General features: G+C 39.2%; 1 protein-coding gene across 2 annotated transcripts; it reads right to left on the bottom strand.

The window, feature by feature from the left end:
• Nucleotides 1-251: 251 nt before the first annotated feature.
• On the bottom strand, nucleotides 252-21,297 carry dvl2 (dishevelled segment polarity protein 2). 2 transcript variants are annotated; one of them, XM_055156630.1, is made up of 15 exons: nucleotides 20,792-21,297; nucleotides 14,611-14,680; nucleotides 9,713-9,867; nucleotides 7,054-7,163; nucleotides 6,735-6,864; nucleotides 6,525-6,615; nucleotides 6,368-6,437; nucleotides 5,138-5,277; nucleotides 4,989-5,065; nucleotides 4,409-4,476; nucleotides 3,380-3,514; nucleotides 2,651-2,782; nucleotides 2,171-2,347; nucleotides 1,835-2,059; nucleotides 252-1,714 (listed from the first exon to the last, which is right to left on the bottom strand). In XM_055156630.1, the coding sequence occupies exons 1-15, from the start codon at nucleotides 20,950-20,952 to the stop codon at nucleotides 1,155-1,157; spliced, it is 2,301 nt and encodes a 766-aa protein (XP_055012605.1). In that variant the 5' UTR covers nucleotides 20,953-21,297; the 3' UTR covers nucleotides 252-1,154. The 2 variants fall into 2 exon arrangements, with proteins under 2 accessions (XP_055012605.1, XP_055012604.1); XM_055156629.1 differs by having other exon boundaries at nucleotides 3,380-3,518; nucleotides 4,407-4,476.
• Nucleotides 21,298-21,628: the final 331 nt, after the last annotated feature.

Here is a 21,628-nt window from a genome sequence, read left to right on the forward strand (position 1 = left end):
AACTTGTATGCAAATAGCAATAAGTCAATTTTTCTTGGAAAATCCCACACACAAAGGCGCTGGAGATGCTGCTATGCTAAGCGGCACAGAAAATTACCAATATTTTAATAGAAAATATAATTAACATATTTTAGTAGAAAATCACCCGAGGGCTAGATTGAAGGTCTTGGAGGGCCGGATCCGGCCCCTGGGCCGTATTTTTGACACCCCTGATCTAGCTCATCATATAAATAAAAGATAAGGACTTGTTTTGTATCAAATTGTCAGTTTATTGTCAACTACACAAGCAAAGGTGTCCATATGAAATCACACAAAGTGACAAGACAATGTCATTCTTTTTGAAATGATGACTCTTCATTTAGCACCTTAAATGTTTGATTATAGATTATTTATACACACTCATACAAAATGTACTTGGTGAATAATAGTCAGTAACATAGTCATTTGGATCAGTAACTCTACATGTAGGCTATGTATCAAGTACCTCTTTAGTGTTGCCTACATGTACCGTTAAACTACAGCCCAATACCGACGAGATGCTCTCCCCAAAGTTTATTTGACCAGCCCAAGTCTTACTAAAGACTTTATCTGACTGTTGGACCTATTTTCTTTTTTCACATTAGAGCTTTATTTATATAGAAATTGATATATACATAAATGTTCATTATCAAACATAATGTCTATGTACCAAAAGTGTAAAAAATCCTAAATTGTAAAAGTAAGGCACTGGATTCAAAAGTACATGATTGCTGCTGTGTTTTAGGATTTTATCCTTTCAAGTACGTGCTGATGGCTGGTAGTGTTTAACTGTGCACTGCTCTTTTGGGCAGCTCTGAGACTAGTGGCTTCTGGGGCTGAAATAAAAATTTAAACTGAGCAGAGCAGCTTAAAAACAGGCGCTGAAATTTCTGCCTGAAAATACCAAACATAGTTTACATGGTATAAAGTCTGAATAGCACTTAGTATTTTGCTTCAATTATACCCAACTCATTCTATATGAAATGCAATTTTACCTTTCGTGTTTAACCCTGTTTTTACCAAATTCATTACTTTTTTAAACAAGTGCCCTAAATTTTAAAGGCCCTTGTTAGAACCAGAAGTATGTAGGCGCCGTACACTTCACATGAATAGCCTTTTTACACAATACAAAAACACTACATGACATCCACAAAGAACTCGCTGGGGTTACCCATGGCCAAGTGGAAGGACTGGCGAGAAGCGGTCAGTTCTGGGGGCACAGAGCCCAGGTCACGTGTGGGAGGCGCTCCGGGGGGTCCGCCTGGGGTGGAGGAAGGTGGTGGGGGTAAGGCAGGGTGCATGGAGGCTGTCGGCATCTGCTGCGCATGCGGAAGAGCGTGTGCGGTTGCCATGGCAGGATGGGGGTGCTGGGGTACCATCATCACCATCATGGGGTTGTAGGGTAAGATGCCTGGTGGGTATGGGGACATGTGGGGTGCCTGGGGGATACGGTGATGGTGTGAGGAGCGCTGCGAGGTGTGGCTGTGTTCACTGGGAGCAGCTGACCCATGACCTCTCCTTATGCTGCTGCGTGTGGAGTATTCAGATTCACTGCCACTGCCCGAGCGGGAGTCTCCGCAACCATCAGGGAGGCCACCAGAGGGCGACTTCTCCCCTCCACCGATGGTGCTGCCAGGGCCTTTACTGCTGCGCCGTCGCTCTCCCTCACTTCTAGTCGAACCACTGCTTCGACTGCCTGTATGTGCAGAGAAAGAGATGAGTTTTGATGGCTAATCATGCCATTACAAATACTGTTAACACTGAAACAGTTTCATATCACATGACAGGGCATAGGTTGAGAAACAGTCTTCATTACCTTCACTGTGTTGGCTGCCGGTGCTGCCGGGGGCGTAGCTGTAGCTGGTGAGCTCATGGTAGGGTGGGGGCTGGCTGGAGTAGGGGTGTGTTGGGTACGGCTGATAGGGGAATGTGTGCATCATGGGCCACGGGGAGGCCCCGGGGAGGGGCAGGGGGGCCAGGGTGTCCTGATCTGAGGCTCCACTGGAGCCGTCATTGTCATTTAGCGACAGGTTTGCCATATCTGCAGAAGAAAAGACATTACACACTTAAAATAGAGTAGGTATGCTATAGATAAAAATCAGTTCAAATCTGTTTCAGTTAGTAACACTAGTGAATGGCGGTTAATACTCACAGTTCTCACAGTCACTCAAGTCTCCAAAGACGTAGTAACATTGTTCAGAGAAGGTGATCTTGTTGACTGTGTGTCGGATAAAGCCTGCCTTCAGGAGGTTGCTGGCGTATTTCCTGGCTTCACGACGATCTGTGAATCCTTCAATGTGGTGGAAAAGCCATTCCACCACATCTGACCCTGTGCCAAAGACAAATACATTACAGACCAAGTACAGAAGCACTGTTAAGACAATACACGCTCCCCATTAAAAACTGACACATCGAAAAATGTGTAGTTTTTTACTCTTTATGATTCAGACACAGGTGACTCCAATTTAACAGTTGTTTGCAGTCAAAACAGGCTCTTCTGTTAACACCAGATTTTTTCTCACTGCTACAAGTCACACGGTTTTAATTTAAGCAACATAATGGCTGCCCTTCAAAACTGAGCCACAAACATGATCACGTGGATAATGTTGACGCGATTTGACATGTTTCTTACCAAGAAAAGCATTGGGAATAGTGATTTTCAGCCACATGCGATCCCTGACCTCCAAACCAGACTCTGGAGAAGCCATAGCTTTGGCAACTGAGGCCATATCAGAATGCAATGACAAGTTAAAGTCATCAAAACCTAAAAAAGAACAAAAGTTTTAATATTCAGACAAAACTGAAATTAATCTTACATGGTGGATTCTTTCATACGTCCCAGGTATTTTACTTTAAATCAGCTGTTAGAAATGTTTTTTAAACTGATTGTTGTAAGCTTTAAACCATGTTATAATACTGTTACCTCCTCAAAAACATACCTGGAGTCATGTTTGGAGATGTAGGAAGACTAATAATAAAAAATTACTTAAACATGTGAATGAAACCAAAGCTCAAAATGCTCTGTTCCATCTTGTGATAAAGCTGTAGTTTTTAAGTTAACAGCTGTATTTTACTTTTAATTCAGTAGAGGTTGTCAAGTCCTAAGCTGAAGTGATGTAAATGATTCTGGTGAAGATGTATGGAGTTTAAGGACACAGTGGAGCGCATCCTATATTCCCACATGACATCGCAAGGTGAAACTGAGTGTTTTCTGATTGAGAGAAGAACTCAGTCTACATATGCAGGCTTTGTGTTTTAAATATGTGTGAATGAAACAAAACAACTCCAGGTATGTCTGTGCTGAGGAAACACATCAGAAAATAGCGTAATATGTGCCCTTTAAATGAATGCGCAAGCTTACGTTCAGTCTCTGTGACGGAGGAGGAGGAGGTGATGGTGCTGAGGGAGGAGCTGCCTGGATAGGGAGGATAGGCCCCGGTCATAGCCACAGAGTGACTGACCCACGCTGCAGGATCTATGGGTCGGATTGGCTCATCTGCACATGTGAGGAGAATATACTGTTATAAAGCATGGCGTATATTTAACAGGCCTATGACAGATTAGACTTCTCTTTTGACTAAAACAGTTAAGATCAATAGATGTAAAGATGCACTGGTCCACCTCTTGCCTGACTCCATGTTGTTTTTTTCTTGAAATGTTTTACAGTACGGCATTTCATTTAACTATCTCCATGGAGACGAGCAGGCCACATCATCAGGCCAAGTTACAGGCCAGATCTGTGAAAAAGTGGACCTGCTCGCAGTAATAATGCATGTTTTTGTGGTAGTTAAGTTAGTTGTGGTGTAATTGAATACATACAAGATATATTTGTTTAAAGCCATACTGTGGATCATGCAAGGCAAAGCAATAACCTCATCATGGTGGCAAGGAGATGGTAGACCCTCTATCAGAAAAATTACAGAGTACACCTTTAAGATTTTGCTTAAAAATTCATACTTTTTGGGGGGAATAAAATTTTACTTCCCGATTGGAAATTATGACATCACACTAGGGATCACCTAGCAACCATGCTGTACGGTAGGCCAGCTAAAAGGCCCCTAATGTACATCATGACATTGTACAACATAAAATCAGAAAACAATTTTATTTTATTCACATAATGTTTAAATTATCAGAAAAAATGTGTTTGTTGGGTATAAAGTGTGCCGAACGTTTGGACAGAATTCTCCCTAGTGTGATTAATATGGGACTATCTAAAATAAAACTCTCTACTTCACATATTTTTCAACAATATTTCTTTAACTTCTTTATCTGTGTCAACTTATAATTTATATTTATAACTGGTGTTATCCAACCAAATTAAGTCAAAATTAGAGAATCATCAAAACCTGTCAGAGAGTTTAAGAGGAGATACATCATATGTACTTACTGCGTGGCAAAGTAAAGTAGCCCTGTGGAGAGGGGTCCCAGCACTTGGCCACTGTGAGAATAATGGGTCTGGGGAATCAAATTATTACAAATTAATTATCATGAACAAGCATCTTAAAAGGTCCTATATTACAGAAAGTGTACTCTTGTGAGCTTTAAGCCAATGTTATAATGCTGTTAAATTCTCAGAAACATACCTGGAGTTGTGTTTTGCTTCATTCACAGGTTAGAGTAACCCTTTATTATTAGTCTGTCAAAGCTCAAGATGCTTTGTTCCACCTTGTGATGTCATGTAGAGACAGTTTAAATTAACAGCTACCTTTACCTTTAATTCAGTAGAGATTGGAAATTCCAGGGCTGAAATTATCCAAATGATTGTAGTGAAGATGTATGGAGTTTAAAAACACAGTGAAGCACTTCCTGTATTTCCACATAAGATCACAAGGTGGAACAGAGTGTTTTCCTTAATATACAGGGTTTGTGTGTTAAAACGTGTGAAGGAAGCAAAACAACTTCAGGTATGTTTGCGATGAGAAAATAGCATAATATAGACCCTTTAAATGACATTCAACTCAACATACCCTGGTTTGTGCACAATCTCCCTCAGAACGCGCACGGCATCATCATTACTCATATTCTCAAAGTTGATATCGTTGACCTGAGCACAGAGGAGTGGTTTAGATATACAGATAATCTTGAGTACACACTGAAGAGAACTATCAGGTCATACTTGTAGCAACATGTCTCCAGGCTCAATGCGTCCGTCTGCAGCCACAGCCCCTCCCTTCATGATCGAGCCGATGTAAATGCCCCCATCTCCCCGTTCATTACTCTGACCAACGATGCTGATTCCGAGGAAGTTGTACTTTTCTGTATTTGGTAAAAGTAGTTTGAATTTGTAGTTTTAAAGGTGCAGTGGGCAACTTCTTTGGAGGTCATTGTTCTGTTTGGATTTTTTCACAGTATGACTATTACTACTATTAAAACAGCTTTGCCTTACATTTATTCATTACAGGTGGTTTTATAGCTCAAAAATACCTAGAAAAACAGGCATTGTGACTGAGCAGTTTTACCTCTCTACAGATCTGACCTGTAATGTGGTCTGGTTTGGTCTCCATGAAGATAGAAAGGTTTAATGCCATACTGTGAAACATTCCAGACAAAGCAATAACATCACCATGAAGAAAAGCATTTGATGGGAGCACCCAGAAAAAAAGTTACACAATGCACCTTTAACTACTAGGCCTGCCACAATAACAAATTGTAAACTATGATATATTGCTGAAGTAAATAAAGACGAACTATAATATTGAAACTTAACCATAGAGTAGAATTAACTCAAGAAGTATTCTAAATGTCCAATACTCTTAAAAACATATGAGCTGCAATAAACACTTAAAGGTGCACTATGTAACTTTTCTGGTACAAGTCCAGCACCTGGTTGTGTCCATGGAGATATACTAGGACGATTGCTTTCCTTGAAATGTGCCACAGTATAGCATTAAATATTATTTAAATATAGGTGTCTTTTACAATAAAACAATACTTTGAAAAAATATGCATGGTACTGTAAGCGGACCCAGCTCTCCACAAATCAGGCCTGTAAATTGGCATGGTGCTTGTCTCCATGGAAATAGATACATTCAATATCATACTGTGAAAAATTCCAGGCAAAGCACCAAGTACATCTACATAGTAGCGGACCCTCCACCCAAAAGTTATCTAGTGCACCTTTAAGTAGTTCTTTTGTGTCTATAATGAGTCATAGAAGTTCATAATGAAATCTTCTACAGCTCAAATCTAATCACAGAAGTACAGAAAAACAACCAAAGTTTTCCCACTAGTGCAAGGAAAGTACCCAAGTTCATCCAGTGAACGACAAGTTGATATAGTAATTATCGTGATAGACCTATTAACTGTATAACTGAAATACTGGTAAACACTGGAGATGTACACATACCCATATTAAGAGTTACAGTGATTATGTTCAGAGACATTGTCGAGTCTGTCACACTACTGAAGGAAGAGGCCTGGAAAAAACAAATGGATCATTAAAAAAAAATAATCATGTTTTATAATAAATTTAAAACAAGCAGGAAAATATATTGTGTACTAACTCGTTCTAAACGCGGGGGGCGCTGTTTCCTACGTCGGCGGTGGCGCTTGAGAAGCCGTGAGGCGGTGCTCTGCTCTGTTGCACTGCTAAACCTAAAGAAAGATGACAAGTTAGATGGATGGATAGATATAGATATAGACAGAGAGACAGACAGAAAGAGACTACAGGGTCAGATTTTGCAGTTTTATTCTGACCCTACAGTTGGCCTTACCTGCTCATGGTATCATCGTCATCGGAGTCACAGAAGCTTGTCGTTTCCAGCTCACTGCTCATCATTGTGCTCGAGCTCTCATACCCCGCTAGGTGGCGCTCCATTCGACTTTGCCCATTCATTCTGGGCCCTGTGAAACCAACAAAGAAAAAAAAAACTGCTCACGTGTTTGTTCATGTCAGTGTTTACATTCTTCTAGATCACAAATATTCCTTGAGTTATTTTCTTTTCCAAAAATTGAGATCTGTGCAATGTTTAGAAGCTGGAAACAAGTCAAATCATGTAGAGGTGTTTTAGCAGCTTTGAGTTTTGTACTGACCGTGAGGATCCATGCTTTCTCTGTGTCTTGGCCTCTCTCTTCTAAACGAAACTACAGACTCTGTTTCAGTCTGGTCGTCCAAAGTCTCTACACTTCCAGTTGCATTTGGGCTAAAAAATAAAAATATATGTTCATTATACATCTTCTTTTTCAGGCATTATCATACAAATCCATAGTTGCTTGTAGGGATGTAACAATAACCAAAATATCATGATATCGTATTGTCAAAGGTCTCACAATAATATCAAGGACCATCACAATATATCGAATTACAGGTCTCTTCACTTAAATGAATAGTTATGGTGCAGCAACAGCTAAAAAAACATAGGGAACTACATAGACCATAATCCTTTGCTCCGTTTCAGTGCAGACTATGTGAAAAAATAACTGTTCTAAGCACTTTTAAATCTTAGTTCTTTAGGTTAAGTCTTGTTGATGAATTTTAAAAAGGAAAAAATAGCAAATTCACAGTTTTGTTATCCTCCACAAAATATCACAATAAACATCATACCGTCAGATGCATATCGTGAAAATATCGTACCAAGAGATTTGGATATCGCTACATCCCCAGTTGCTCATATGAATCATGGAATTTCCTTTTGAGACTAAGAAATGTGATTTAATGAGAGAAATGGGGTCAGTGTCTCATTTACAACTGCTGCATGGAAAATAACTTGCTGTGACCACACACCACATATTTGAGTTGGTTTAGAGGGATCAAGGCTAATTGTGCAAAATGTAAAAATGATTAGAATGCGCTTCTGAAGTTCAAACAGTGTGTGTGAACTCCAGTCTGACTCTTTATCCGAACTCCAGACGGCATATTTCTTTAGGGACTTGAAATGATAAATTCTAGTTTGCCTAAGGCTCAAATTATAAGACGTTTTGTGCTTGCCTCTGCTTTATAGTTATAATCTATGACACCTCTGGATCATCCATGTTATAACAACTGTCAAGTTTTAATCGCAAAATTCATCTAAAAACGACTTAACAAAAGAAACAAGGCTGCAGATTTCTACATTTGAAAACTATAATGCCCAATGGGAGCAGACGTCGCCGTTCATGTCATCACAACAAAGAGTCAGCACCTCCGATAGATAGATGTACCCAATAATTACTAAACTGCCGAATCCTACACACTACAGCACAGATTAAGAAAATAAAATTGGAGAATGAAATAAGTACAGCGCAATGGGCGTGTGATGGTGGTAGTGAAAATGGGGATAAATCGGAAATATGGTGTCTTGAAAATAAGTGATTAAAGATTCCTCAAGCATGCACAAATCACTCCAAATGCAACTTCAGGTGAGGGGAAACAACTATAAAATGGTTAAAAGTTCTAAAAGGTAGAGTTTGCATAATGGCCCTGTTTTAAAATGATTCATTCTAGTTTGCCAAAGGCTTAAATTACAAGATTTAAAAACTGAAGTACCTGATTTTCAAGCTGCAAAAGGAGTAAATAGGCATTTAAATCCATCTACCTAATTCCTAGCTCTCACAAAGCCTTTGGCACCAGGTTAATATTCAGAAGCTTAAATTTCGCACGCATTACAACAGCTTTTTCAGATGGCGAAGTGAAACTGGGGCAGACCGACAAAGCACAGTCAATTAAAATCTTACTTAAAGATACTTTTTAAAGACAACACAGATTCTAGCTTGGAAAGTGATATTTTATTGTCAATATATCAAATTATAAGTTCCTTTGCTTAAATACACTGTTTTAGTAGCAACTAGGGATGTAACAATATCCAAATCTCTCAGAACGATATTTTCACAATATGCATTTCACAGTACAGTATTTATTGCAATATTTTGTGGAGGCTAACAAAACTGAAGCCGCTACTTTTTCCTCTTTTAAGTACTTAGAGCTGTCATGTCTTCATGAAGTCTGCGCTAAAATGGAGCAACGGGTCATGTTATATGTAGTTCCCTCTGTTTTTTGCTACTGCTGCACCATAACTATTCATTTAAGCAAAAAATTCTTGTTAATTCGATGTATTGTGATGGTCCATGATATTATTGTAAGAACTTTGACGATACAATCTCACAATATTTCGGTTATTTTTACATCTCTAGAAGTAACAGCTAATAGACGTGGGGAACTACACATACAATGATGCATTTCAATATAAAGACATGTTTTTTACTTAATTCTTGGTATTATGACAGTAATGATTTGCACCAAAGTTTTGTCAAGGTTTTTTTTAAATGTATCCCATGTACAATTTTATTAGTGTGTCCAAAATATTGCAATAATTATCGTACCATGAGATTTAAATATTGTTACACCCCTGAAAACATGCATTTATCTGTCAAGTTTACAGCCAAATCTACTTGAACACCATATGTAGGGCTGGCTCTTATATAATTATTCTCTGACTGTTCCTTTACCTTCCTCTGTGCCCCTTGATTCCTTTGTTGAAGCAATAAGACTGACTAAATAAGCAGGCCGAGTGTCAGAGGGTCAGAGGGCTTAGACCATAATTTAGATTACACTGAAAATGCTTCACTTATTTGTGGAGGCAGATAATAACAAGGGCAGCGTTGGTGAGTGTTAATGAGACAGCATTCTCTTTTGCTTGATATTTCACTGTAATTTTAATGTGAATAAGAAATATGGTATAAAACAAATGTAAGCGTGAATAGGTGGTTTTCTTACTGGAAGGAGGGGGGTCTGGAGTCTCCGATGCCCCCGGTCCTTTCGACGGGGGGCGGGGGCAGTGGAGGGGGCGGGGGAGAGGGCTGTGGGGGCGTTTCCACAGGAGGGACCACTGGGACAGGGGCATCTCCACCGGGGCCATCCGACGATACCAGCTACAACAAACAAAACAAGAAACTATGTTCAGAAGCACACCCAGTACTATAAGCCAATTAAAATGCTGTTTTAGTGTAACCTTGCACAGTAAGATGGATTCTCGCAATATTTGTGGCTTCAGATACCCATGAGAATCCATCTTGGCATGCACCCACTGTACGGTTAATTGTGAGGCCAGAACAAACTCAGAGCAGCACGAGGTTTGTGCCAAAGGCAATGTACTGACCAAAACTTGCCCTGTGCAAGGTCCGCATGGCTACAGCGTGTGGCATTTTGGAAACGTGTCTTCCATAAAAGTGTCCAAAAATACTGTGTTCCTTAATGTTTAGTGGCATACTTTACAGCCATCCATACACCACGATCAAAAGACCGTTTACCCCCACACTGCAAACACCGGAGTGCTTTAATTCCTCCCCTTTTTATAGGAGTGTCAATTACATAATAAATTACAATTAGTGGGCGGCAGTAGCTCAGTTGGTAGAGCATTTGCCCACTGATCTGAAGGTTGGCTGTTTGAATCCAGCTCTCAACATAAACATCACAGGTTGAGCGGTCAGATCCACTGACCCACAGGTTGGCTGGTGTGATTCCAGCTCCCACAGATGAATGCTGCCTTTGTGTCCTTGGGCAAGACACTTAACCCACCTTGCCCACAGTGTCTGCGTACACTGGTGTGTGAATGTGTGTGTGATTGGGTGAGTGGTTCCTTGTTGTAAAGCGCTTTGAGTGCCTTGAAGGTGGAAAAGCGCTATAGAAAACTGTGACCATTTACCAATTAGCGCCACACAGTGGTGGGAGGTATAGAGAGGCAATATGACTCCAAACAAACATGGGAACACCAACAGATCTACTTCAGCCTATTTTAGCATCAATACAGACTATTTAGTTTGTGAAAATGTGCAGAGGGAAGCACTTTGTGCATCTGTAGAGAGGGAAGATGTCTGGGTTTTCTCAAAACTGGACTTAACAAAAGTTAGATTTTTTGATTTGTTCTGCTGTTGGGATGCTAATAGATTCAAATAACTGCATTTTTCCAATCGTTTTTAAGCAGGAGCTTTTCCAGACTGATAAATGTGTAGAACTCTACACACGTCAGTCTGGAGTGAGTCAGGTTAGTTTTGGGGCAATTGAAGAAACAGGGGGGAGGTTAGGGAAGTTAGAGGCAAGAATACAGTTAAGATGTCTGTTACCGTAACACTCAAAGCACTGGTCTTTTCAGAGGCACGTCTCACGGGCAAACTGAAATGCTATCCCACACTTAACCTGTCTCTGCTCATTACGTGACAAAAGTACCAGCAAACACAACTGCACAATAACTGCACACAATAGCACACAGAGACAATTAAACTCAAAACTATTCAGGATAAAGTTACTCCAAACATAAGGGACACATAGAGAGGGAGAGAGGGACTGAGATGGAGAGAGAGGGAGGGAGAGACTGATCACTGCTTTTCTCTTTATTATTGAGCCAAAATGTAGTTCACACGTGATTCTATCGGACGACAAATCTGCAGCATTGGCCACATTCATCACAGACTGAAGTCATTCTCTCCACAGAGGTCCTCTCCCTCTCCTCGTCTCCTCTAATGGGCGAGCGAGGTCCAAACTCCATCTTCTGGGACCGGCTTTGGCTCAAGGATCACATAGCAGTCCCCCCGGTGCACCCGCTTTGTTCCAACTGCTTTTTTAAAATACCGTCTCTTCGTCTTATGCACTTAACAGATGCTCTCTGCCTCTAACCTGCCGATCTGGGCCAAGTCGGGTAGTTTTTGTGCCTATTCAGATTAGGCCTTCGGGGTGTGGGGTGGGGCTGGTGTACGCGGGTGCCTTTGGGAGAGACTAGAAGTAGGTGAACTCTACCTTGAAGCCTACTGTAACTGTGGAGGCTGTGTGGTTTACAGCTGGAGTATCCATTAACACAGTGGAACCCTATCTACAGTGAGAAACTGCTCAGCTTTTGTTTGGCAAGACCATTTAGTACCAAAACTCCGCCTCCTGATTACTACAGTGCAATGATATACATGGTGATGTAACCAACCAGGTCCAAACATCGAGAACAACTTCAAGTATTTAAGAAATTTAAGTAAGGATTAATGCTGTATTCATGTGGTCCTTGAAAACTTTGGATTCTGAGATAAGCACACTCATCAACAGCATTTAAAAGAGCTAACCAGATTTTTTGTTGCTACTAGCCTTTTAAATGCTATTTTTTGTTTACTTAGGCTAGGTTAACAATACATTGGTAATGAATTAATTAAACAGTTGTAGTCTCAGGTCTTTCTTGTGCCCATCTGTTGCTCTTATGATATGGATAACTGACAGTAAACCCCTAAATGTAATGACAAAATCTAACCAAAACATTAAGTGTGAATGAATAATAAGATAAAGTTATGATAACATTGTAATCATGATTTAAATGGCCCATTTTACGCAATATTCTCTCTAAATTTGAATAAAACCAAAATAATGCTATTTGGGAATTATAAGGAAGAAAAAATACAGTTACAGATACAAGGTGTAAGAATAGAGCAGGTCAAGGAGAATAAATTTTTAGGGGTCATAATTGATGAGAAGATTAACTGGAAAGCCCACATCCAATATATACATAATAAAATATCAAAAAGTACTGCAGTATTAAACAAAGCAAAGTATGTCTTAGATCACAGAGCACTACACACACTTTATTGTTCACTGGTTTTACCATATTTAACATACTGTGCAGATATTTGGGGCAATAACTATAAAACTGCAATAGAACCATTTATAAAACTTAAAAAAAAAAAAGCAATAAGAATTATTTATGTCAAATTTCATGACCACACTAATCCACTGTTTATTCATGCCAAATTACTCAAACTGAATGATTTGATTCTGTACCAAACTGCACAAGTCATGTATAAAGCTAAAAATAAGCACTTACCAAAAAATCTTCAACTACTTTTTTGTGAAAGGGAAGCAAACTAACTTAAGAGGCGTTTTGAATTTTAAATTGCCTCGTGCTCGAACAACAAGAAAAAGTTTCTGTGTCTCTGTTTGTGGTGTGAAATTATGGAACAACTTGAAAACAGAATTAAAACTTTCTTCAAATATACATGTATTCAAAAGGGCAATTAAAAAATTAATTACTTCAAAATACTGTGTGGAAGAAATGAGTGCTTAGTGTATATGTGTGCATGTATATATGTGTATGTGTGTGTGTGTGTATGTATACTTCAGTATATGTGTATGTAGGTATGTATATATTATATCTGTGTATATGATGTGTACTATATCTGTGCACATAATATACATATATTTGTTGTTGTTTGTTGGATTGTAATGCAATGGAGGTACTGTGCAATTATTGCTTGTAATGTATAGGAAATGAGAAGTCTGTATTTGTTCTTCGTTAATTTGGGACTGTAGAAAAAAGGGGTGGGGTTAAATAAGTATTTACTTCCTCCCACTCCTTTTTCGGACACAAGGAAAATTCTGCGTAACATTTATTTTGCCTGTTATTATAGAATAGAAATAGTTACTTTTTGTGTTATATCTATGTATTTACGTTTTTGTTTATTATTATTTACTTATTTTTTAAATTTATGTTCTATGTATTACTGTCCGAATAAATAAATAAATAAAAATATTCTGATCTATATTATAACATTGTTTCCTCATCAGAAACATACCTGAAGTTGCGTTGTTTCATTGCACAAGTTTAACACACAAATCCTGCAGATTAAATCAGAGTTCTTCTCTCAAACTGAAAACACTCTGTTCAACCTTGTGATGTCATGTGGTAATATAGGATGTATTTATTTTAAAAATCATCTGGATAATTTCAGTTCAGGAATTGAGTATTTGTATTGAACAAAAAGTAAAAATGTAGCTGTTAACATCACAAGAGCTGTTTTCAGAATCAAAGTACTCACTGGCGAACGACCTGCGTTCATACCATTTACATGAACCCATGACACAACAGAGGGTGTGGATTACCACCAAATAAAAACAAGGCCATACGAGAACGGATGTCACAGAGAGGAAAATAATCATGGATCGCATCATCGACACCAGCGAGCATTTGTACTTATACAAGTCATTATTTATGTGCGCCAAGCTCTGCTACAACATCGATCTGCTGTGGAGAAGGCGGCAGCAACGCCCAATACAAAGATTGAACACGGACACATGCTTTCTATAGCCTTAACAATTTTAATTTCATACGTGATAGTTTCAATTACTCTTTGTTTGAATAATTTTACCGTGTGTGACCGGATGACGTCTTCTGTGTTGTCATGGTTCACTTAAAAAAAACAAATTTTACTTGGTTGGGAACCAACTTTTTGGTTCCCAAATGCTCTGACTTGCAGAGTGAAAACGTGAGTCGGTTCAAGATTAGGTGCGGGAACCAGCAGCGACACGGTTCTCTGTCAGTCTGAAAACACCTATGGTGGAACAGAGCATTTTGAGTTTTGGAGATGTAGACAGACTAGTAATGCAGGATTACTCTACCATTTGTGAATGAATCAAAACACAACTCCAGGTATGTTTTTGATTACAGCATTCTAACATGGTTTAAAGCTCACAAGAGTTAATTTTGTTTAATATAGGACAAAATTTGGCATCAGTGCTTTATGTAGAATAATGGCCATGTTTATTAGTGTTGTATTCCTTCACCAATATTCAGCTACACTTTCTTTGTAAAGAAGTTGATTAAAAACAAACTTCTTAATATTTTTTCTCCATCTTTTTTGAATACTCACCCATGACACCACTCTCCCATTGAAACAGGGCAACTTGGCAGCGTCGTCTGAGATTTCTTCTTTGACCACTCTGAAACACAAAAGCAAAGACAGCATAGAGAGCGTGAGATACAGGAGGCACATAACCATGAATCTAACAACTGAAATATCGTGACAATGTATCGTCAAATCTCTCAATAATATGGTGGGCCATCAGAATATATATTCTGACAATGGCTTACGACCTCTTGTATATAGCGGATATATTTAGCAGATATATTTTTTTTATTACTTATTTTGTATATATTTTTTTTACTTTTACATAGACATTTATATAATTAAGCCTTATGATTTGATAATTAAAATTATAATTATGCCTACATTTATTAATAGCATTTATATTTTATATTGTGATATGTGAGCTACTGTGTCCAGAGTTTGTCTACATTAAGAGAAATTTGGAAATCTCTACATCCCTAAACATTAGAGCTCTGTGACTGTATGTGGGGCCAGCTCAAAGCCCAAAACAGCCAAAACTGGAGCTAAGAGGCTTACATTATGCTCACATGGCTTGAAATATGGAAGATCTTTATGAAAACACAGCATCAAACGTAAAGCATTGTTCACATGGATTCAGCGGTTGTGTGTTCACTGGTTTGATCATTAGAGTCAGAGCTGTTACATGTTGGGGGTTAAGACGGTGACGGTTCAATGCCAAAGGGACTAATTTTACATGAACCTTTTCTGGATAAACTGTGATTCTGACTTCTGTCTATTGGGCAGATAGTGTCTTTCCATTTTTTTCATTGCTTAAAGGGTCCATATTTTTGATTAAGCCATTTCCTGATCTATGTCATAATGTTGTTTTCTCATCACAAACAAACCTGGCGTTGTGTTTTGTTTCATTCACACATGTTTAACACATAAACCCTGCATATTTAGGCTCAGTTCTTCTTTCAGACAGAAAACACTCTCTTCGATCTTGTGATGTCACATGGCAATACAGAAAATCCCCCACTGTGTTTTTAAACCCTATATTACTTCACTAAAATAATACAGAACTGGAATTTCATATTTACTGAAGATAGGCTAAAAAGGTAGTTGTTATGTTGAAAACTATCACTACATGAAATCACAAGAGCATTTTGAGTTTTGGAGATGTAGACAGACTAATAACAATTACTCAAACATGTGATGAAACAAAACACAACTCCAGGTATGTTTTTGAGGAGGTACTAGGTACTAGGACTGCCTAGCTGTTGAACTTGCTAATAGAGCTGTCTCAACCCATACTTGGCTGAAGCATAAACACGTGCCATCAAAAGTAGATGAATATAGAAGGGGGCTAACATTTTAAACTGTTACAGTATATGTTTTGTATTGTTTTTACTTTATTGTCATTTGTCCAGACTCCTCAACAGTGCTGTGCTCAGACTCAGAGTCTCATGGGCAGGATTAAAGTAGTGTACATATTTTGTGTTAATGGAGGGGAAACAACAACACTGGGAGAACATTCAAACTCCACAAAAGGCAAGAGTAGTGATGTCACATTACAAAAATTTCAAACTAGATTTTGATACTAAGGAATGGACTCAATACTCAACAGCCATTAAAATACCACACTGAAGAAAAAACATGCAAATTTTTAGTAGTAGAATGTAATGCTGTAACTTCATATACAAAACTACAGTACTTTCTTCGTGTTACAACAAACTATAAAATAAGCACCTTCTGGAATAGAGTTGTCAAAAGTATTGAAAATCTTAAACAAGTACCAAGGGCTGGGTGAAAAAATTCACTAAAAATGTTTACAATGTGTCTACAAACTACAGAAAATGATCAAGAGTTAAAACCCATTGGTCACGAAATTAAATGTTTTATGAACAGGAAAAAACAAACTATTGTACTAAACATGCAGCCCTGACTTAATTTGACGTCAGTGAATTCAAAGCAGTCAGTGCTGTGCTTCCCTGTGCTAAAAATGCCTTTTATGCATTTTTATTTCAATTTCCAATGCAAGAAAATGGAGATAATAATAGTTCTTTCTTTATGATGCCATGAGATTTTAAACTAGTTCTGACGAAGCTCTAATTTACATTGTTCAAGAAAGCCCAAATTTTATCCTGTGAATATAACTAAGCAGGTATCAGTCTAAAATATTGGTACTTGCTCAAATGAATATCTAGTTTCGATATTAGTTTTAGTATTGATTAGTATCTGATTTTTGATACTTTTGCCTTTTGTGGCAGCCATGACTTTAAGCATCTGTCCTACATCAGTTTTTCACTTATTCAATCCTTTACTTGGACAGACCACAGCTCAAGTGCAGCAGAGAGGACACTTCAAAAACACTTGGTTCTTCCTCTTCTGACATATTACCTCCTCCTCCTCCTTCGATCATCTCCTCCGCTCTCTCTCTCTCCCCCTTCCTCTCCCCTCTTCATACTCTCTTTCTGCCCATCTCCTCTCTTCCTCCCCCCTTCTCTCCTTTCCCTCTCTCTTCCTCACCCTTTGTACCTCTCCCCTTCTCCTCATCTCCCTCTCCCACCTCCCTCTCTCCTCTTGTTTTCCTGTGTAGGGCCTTGGTTCCTCTGTGCTCCTCCAAAGCAGCTGTTTTGTGGCCTGTTTTTACATATGGCTGGAGTGTTGTGGTTGGGGCTTATTAAAGCTACTGTTACCAAAAACACTTGGTCGAATGTAGTAACTTGTTTTAAGAGTACGACAACAAACGCCTTCTGTGATACTGAGATAAACGATATAACTCAAACCACTGACAATTAAAAAAAGCAAAACCACCCCAGGAAACCATTTTTAATAGATAGTATCAAGGGCTCACAAACATGTTTCATTCACAAATATTTAACACCCAAACCCTGCATATTTAGGCCGAGTTCTTCTCTCAAACTGAAAACACTCTGATGTCATGTGCTTCATTGTGTTTTTAAACTCCATACTCTTCCACTAGAATCATTTGGAGAATTTCAACCCTGGAATTGCCAGTCTCTACTGAAGAAAATGTAAAGGTAGCAGTTAACTTGAACACTACTGCTTCATGACATCACAAGGTCGAACAGAGCATTTTGAGCTTTTGAGATGTAGACAGACTAATAATAAAGGATTACTCAAGCATGTGTGAATGAAACAAAACAACTCCAGGTATGTTTTTGATGAGGTATTCTAACATGGCTTAAAGCTCACAAGAGTCCATAATTAGCTATAAGAGTGAGTTATTCAACCATCTACAGTATCATATTACAACAGAAACAACAAAAAACTCCCCACCATTGCAAAAGAAACTTAACCATAAAATATAAATATTAAGCTGCAAAAAATAATGTCCCAACCTTCATATATTGAACAATAAATCAATATAGTAATTATAATGATGGGCTTAACCCGAACTGTGCCTCAAGACTCCACTTCCTCTTTCGCAGACAACAGCAAATGGGCCTGGAACCGTGTGGAGTGGGTTTGGGTCTCTGGGTCTCAGTCTCTGTCTCTTGGTCTCTCTCCCCCCAGTCTCTCTCTCCCCCCAGTCTCTCTCTCCCCCCAGTCTCTCTCTCCCCCCAGTCTCTCTCTCCCCCCAGTCTCTCTCATCCCCCTCTCTTCTCCTCGTCTCTCTCTGCCACACACAGGCCCTGCCGACAGCTGGCCTCGTACCAGGGCAAATGAAAACACACACTATTACACAGCGCTCTCCAGGGTCGCTCCCCCTCGGCGTGATTGGACAGCTGACGCAGAGCTATGTTTGAAATTCTTCATCAGAGCTTGGTTGGAGGTTTTCAAGTGTGAGTGCGAGTGTGATCCCAGGCTGTAACTACTAGTATATGTATTCTAGTGATAGCTTAGATGCAATTTTACGTGAAAATGTTTTAGTTTTTTTTTTTAGTAGAGATGCGCCTATCCACCTTTAGATGCTGGCTTTGGGCAGTTGTCATGTTCTCTTTGAATTGAAAATGGAAAGTTAGGGTAGTGTTAGGAAATCTGGTGCAATACATGTTTTGAATTCAAAGAAGTAAACAGCTTTACTTAATACTCCAATGATGAAAAGAAAAAAAATATATATACACATGCTAGCTTCTCTACTAGGCTGGTTCCACTTATAAAGCAATTAATATCACTGGGGAAACAACTCACTGTTGAAAATGTAGTGTGGTAAAAGCATTAGACTGTTGGGAATTACGGGCAGCAGTTTTAAACAGCCCATATTATGTTATTTTCTGATCTATGTTATGATTCCTCATCAAAAACATACCTGGAGTTATGTTTTCTTTCATTCACATGTTTAACACACAAATCCTGCATATTTAAGCTGAGTTCTTCTCTCAAAACAGAAAACACTCTGTTCCACCTTGTGATGTCATGTTGTAATACAGAAAGCACTTCAATATGTTTTAAACTCCATACACTTTCACTAGAATCATTTGTATCATATCAGTAAAACGTCACTGTTAACTTGAAAACTATAGCATTTTGAGCTTTGAAGATGCAGACAGAAAATAATAAAGGTTTACTCAAACATGTGTGAATGAAACAAAACACAACTCCAGCTATGTTTATGAGGAAACGACATGATAACATAACTTAAAGCTCACAACAGTCACTTTTGCTTAATATAGGTCCTTTAAGTGAGGCATTTCAAGTGATTAATCAAACTGGTGTTGCAGTGTTAAGTGCTCAGGTCCCTCAGACAAACCCCAGGTGCCTAATGCCCTGCAGAGTTCCACTCATGTAAATGGGAGTCATTCAGGTAAACAAAGGCCTCTGCAGACACAACCACATTATCTACTGCTTATTGGTAAAAGCCCCCACACCAGACACGTCATTGAGGAGGTCTTTGTCAAATAAAACACTATACTAGTAGATGGTTAGGCCAAAGTAGCAACCCCTTGTAAATCAGTTTAGCATAAGTGATTTCACCTATTGATGAACATGTGACTCAGTTTTCTTAAAGGTGCATAATGTTTTTCATTGGGAGTCCATCACCTGCTTGTTCCTATGGATATGTTATTCCTCTGCTTGAAATGTTCCATAGTATGACATTAAATGGCTCTACTTTACGCTTTTTTATCAGATGTAGTTTTACAGCTCAAAAATACCTAGAAAAACAGGCATTCTGACTGTGAGCGGGGTTGCCTCTCCACAGATCTAATCTGTAACCTGGTCTGCTTTGGTCTCTATGAAGATAGAGAGGTTTAATGCCATACTGTGAAACATTCCAGACAAAGTAATAACAACATAGAGAAAAGCATTTGAGGGACCCTCCACCAGAAAAATTAGACAATGAACCGTTTAATTAAGTACATACAATGTAAAATGAAGAGTTTTGTAGCAGTGTGGGGAGTTTATATAGTTTCCGACAGTGTAATCCAAATGGCCAAATCATCAGGTTAAACACGTATCCAGTTTACAATGGTTTTAGCAGAAGGCCCGTGGATCTCACCGGGTGAACAGACCACAGACATGTTGCTTCCTGCTCTGGAGACTTCAGATGGAGAAGAGGAGAGGGCTCTTTCTGGAGGAGTGAGCTGGGAAAAGGGGGAGAGGACGTGGGGACTGAAAGGATGGCTGCCAGGCCAAAGTGTTAAAGAGTGGAGACAAAACCCTGGCTTCACTCCCAAGAGAAAGAAAGCCTGGATTTCACAAGATGATGGACTGAAGGGAGGGGAGGGGGGAGAGAGGGTGAGGATTAGGGCAAAGAAAAGCAGCGGGGACAGGGAATGCCTCTCATTGTAATGATGATGTCTGCTCAGAAATGTCTCAGGAAGCGTACCTCAATATTAATAGAAACATCTGGTTATTACTCATCACTAGTCCAGATAATGTGCAGAATAGGGATGGGCCTGCCTGCTGCAGCTCAACCTTGTTTTTCCATGTTCTACTCTCATAAGTCCCTTTCTATGGGTCAAAATGTGCACAGGTCGGTCACAAGACTGGCTTGCATGACAACAGGCATGCATTCATTTAACCGTGTGTTTAGTACTTAGCGTGCATTTTCAGAGGGGACTTACTGAGCCGGGCTGACCCGAACAAACAGTCCCCATTAGGTGCAGAGCTGTTTTCCCATGTTAAACTATTGTTTCACACGTGCAAATGTCACGGGGCTTCGAAATGTGAAAAGGTAATTTTCTTTTAGCGCGATATGTTTATGGAAAGCAGTCATTCAATATTTTCCTGCAAAACAAAAGTCATTCCGGCTTACCCAAAGTCTTGGTCCATAGACTTGAAAAAGAATTTGTAGTTTGGCTTGTTCAACACTTGTTTAAAATCCAGCAAAGTGATGTTTTCGGCAGCAATGGGAATCTTCACCAAGTACGGCGTTTCCTCTTCGTCGATATGATAAATTATTTTGGTTTCGGCCATTTCCACGGATGCTTTTTAACCAGTAACCACGAGAAACAAACGTAAGTAGCGAGGTAGCGTTAACTTTGTTGGATGTGCTAGCGGCTAGGTGGCTAACGAGACGGCAGAGGTGAAACGATGATGGCCACTGAGATTTTCGGTCCGAGCCAGCGCACGTAAAAGCGTAAAGAAAACCCCGTTAAAACTCGCGAACCGGCTTCACAAATTACAAAAATCGCGTAGACCCCTTACCGAGGGGCGAAAACCGACGGACACGCTACATTCACACGATCTAACTACCGACAACTTTTCCCCCAACAAAAACATAGAGGAGGGGGTCTGAAAACTTTTCACCACTTTTTGCGAGCCAACGCGGCGTGTGACGTCAGACGTAATCCCCCTCCTTACGTAGCCCCTCACTGCACTAATTAGCTGTTTTACTCTGTAATTAGTTCCTGTGATTTTACAGTGGTGTTACTTGAATGAAACTGTGTCATGCGTTTGGTCGATATATGTTTCTCAGTTTACTTTTGTATCCTTCAATAGCTGGCCTAAACGGCTGGATTTACAATATAATCCATACTCTTGAGCCATTCTGGTATTTGCAGTAGCCTTAGTTATTTTTTATTAGTAATATTACTGCACATTTAGCAATACATGATTAAATCTCTAAATGATGTAATTGTTGTGTTTGTGT

Source organism: Boleophthalmus pectinirostris, unplaced genomic scaffold (genome assembly GCF_026225935.1).
Source record: "Boleophthalmus pectinirostris isolate CB_2022bp ecotype Guang Dong unplaced genomic scaffold, ASM2622593v1 HiC_scaffold_20, whole genome shotgun sequence".
In the NCBI taxonomy this organism is placed as follows: domain Eukaryota; kingdom Metazoa; phylum Chordata; class Actinopteri; order Gobiiformes; family Gobiidae; genus Boleophthalmus; species Boleophthalmus pectinirostris.

Coding starts and splice junctions, on each gene's coding strand:
- dvl2 (XM_055156629.1), bottom strand. CDS start 20,952: ATGGCCGAAACCAAAATAATTTATCATATCGACGAAGAGGAAACGCCG. Junction 14,681..20,791: donor TCTATGGACCAAGACTTTGG/GTAAGCCGGAAT, acceptor TTTGTGTTTCAG/AGTGGTCAAAGAAGAAATCT. Junction 5,278..6,367: donor CACTGTAACTCTTAATATGG/GTATGTGTACAT, acceptor TACCAAATACAG/AAAAGTACAACTTCCTCGGA.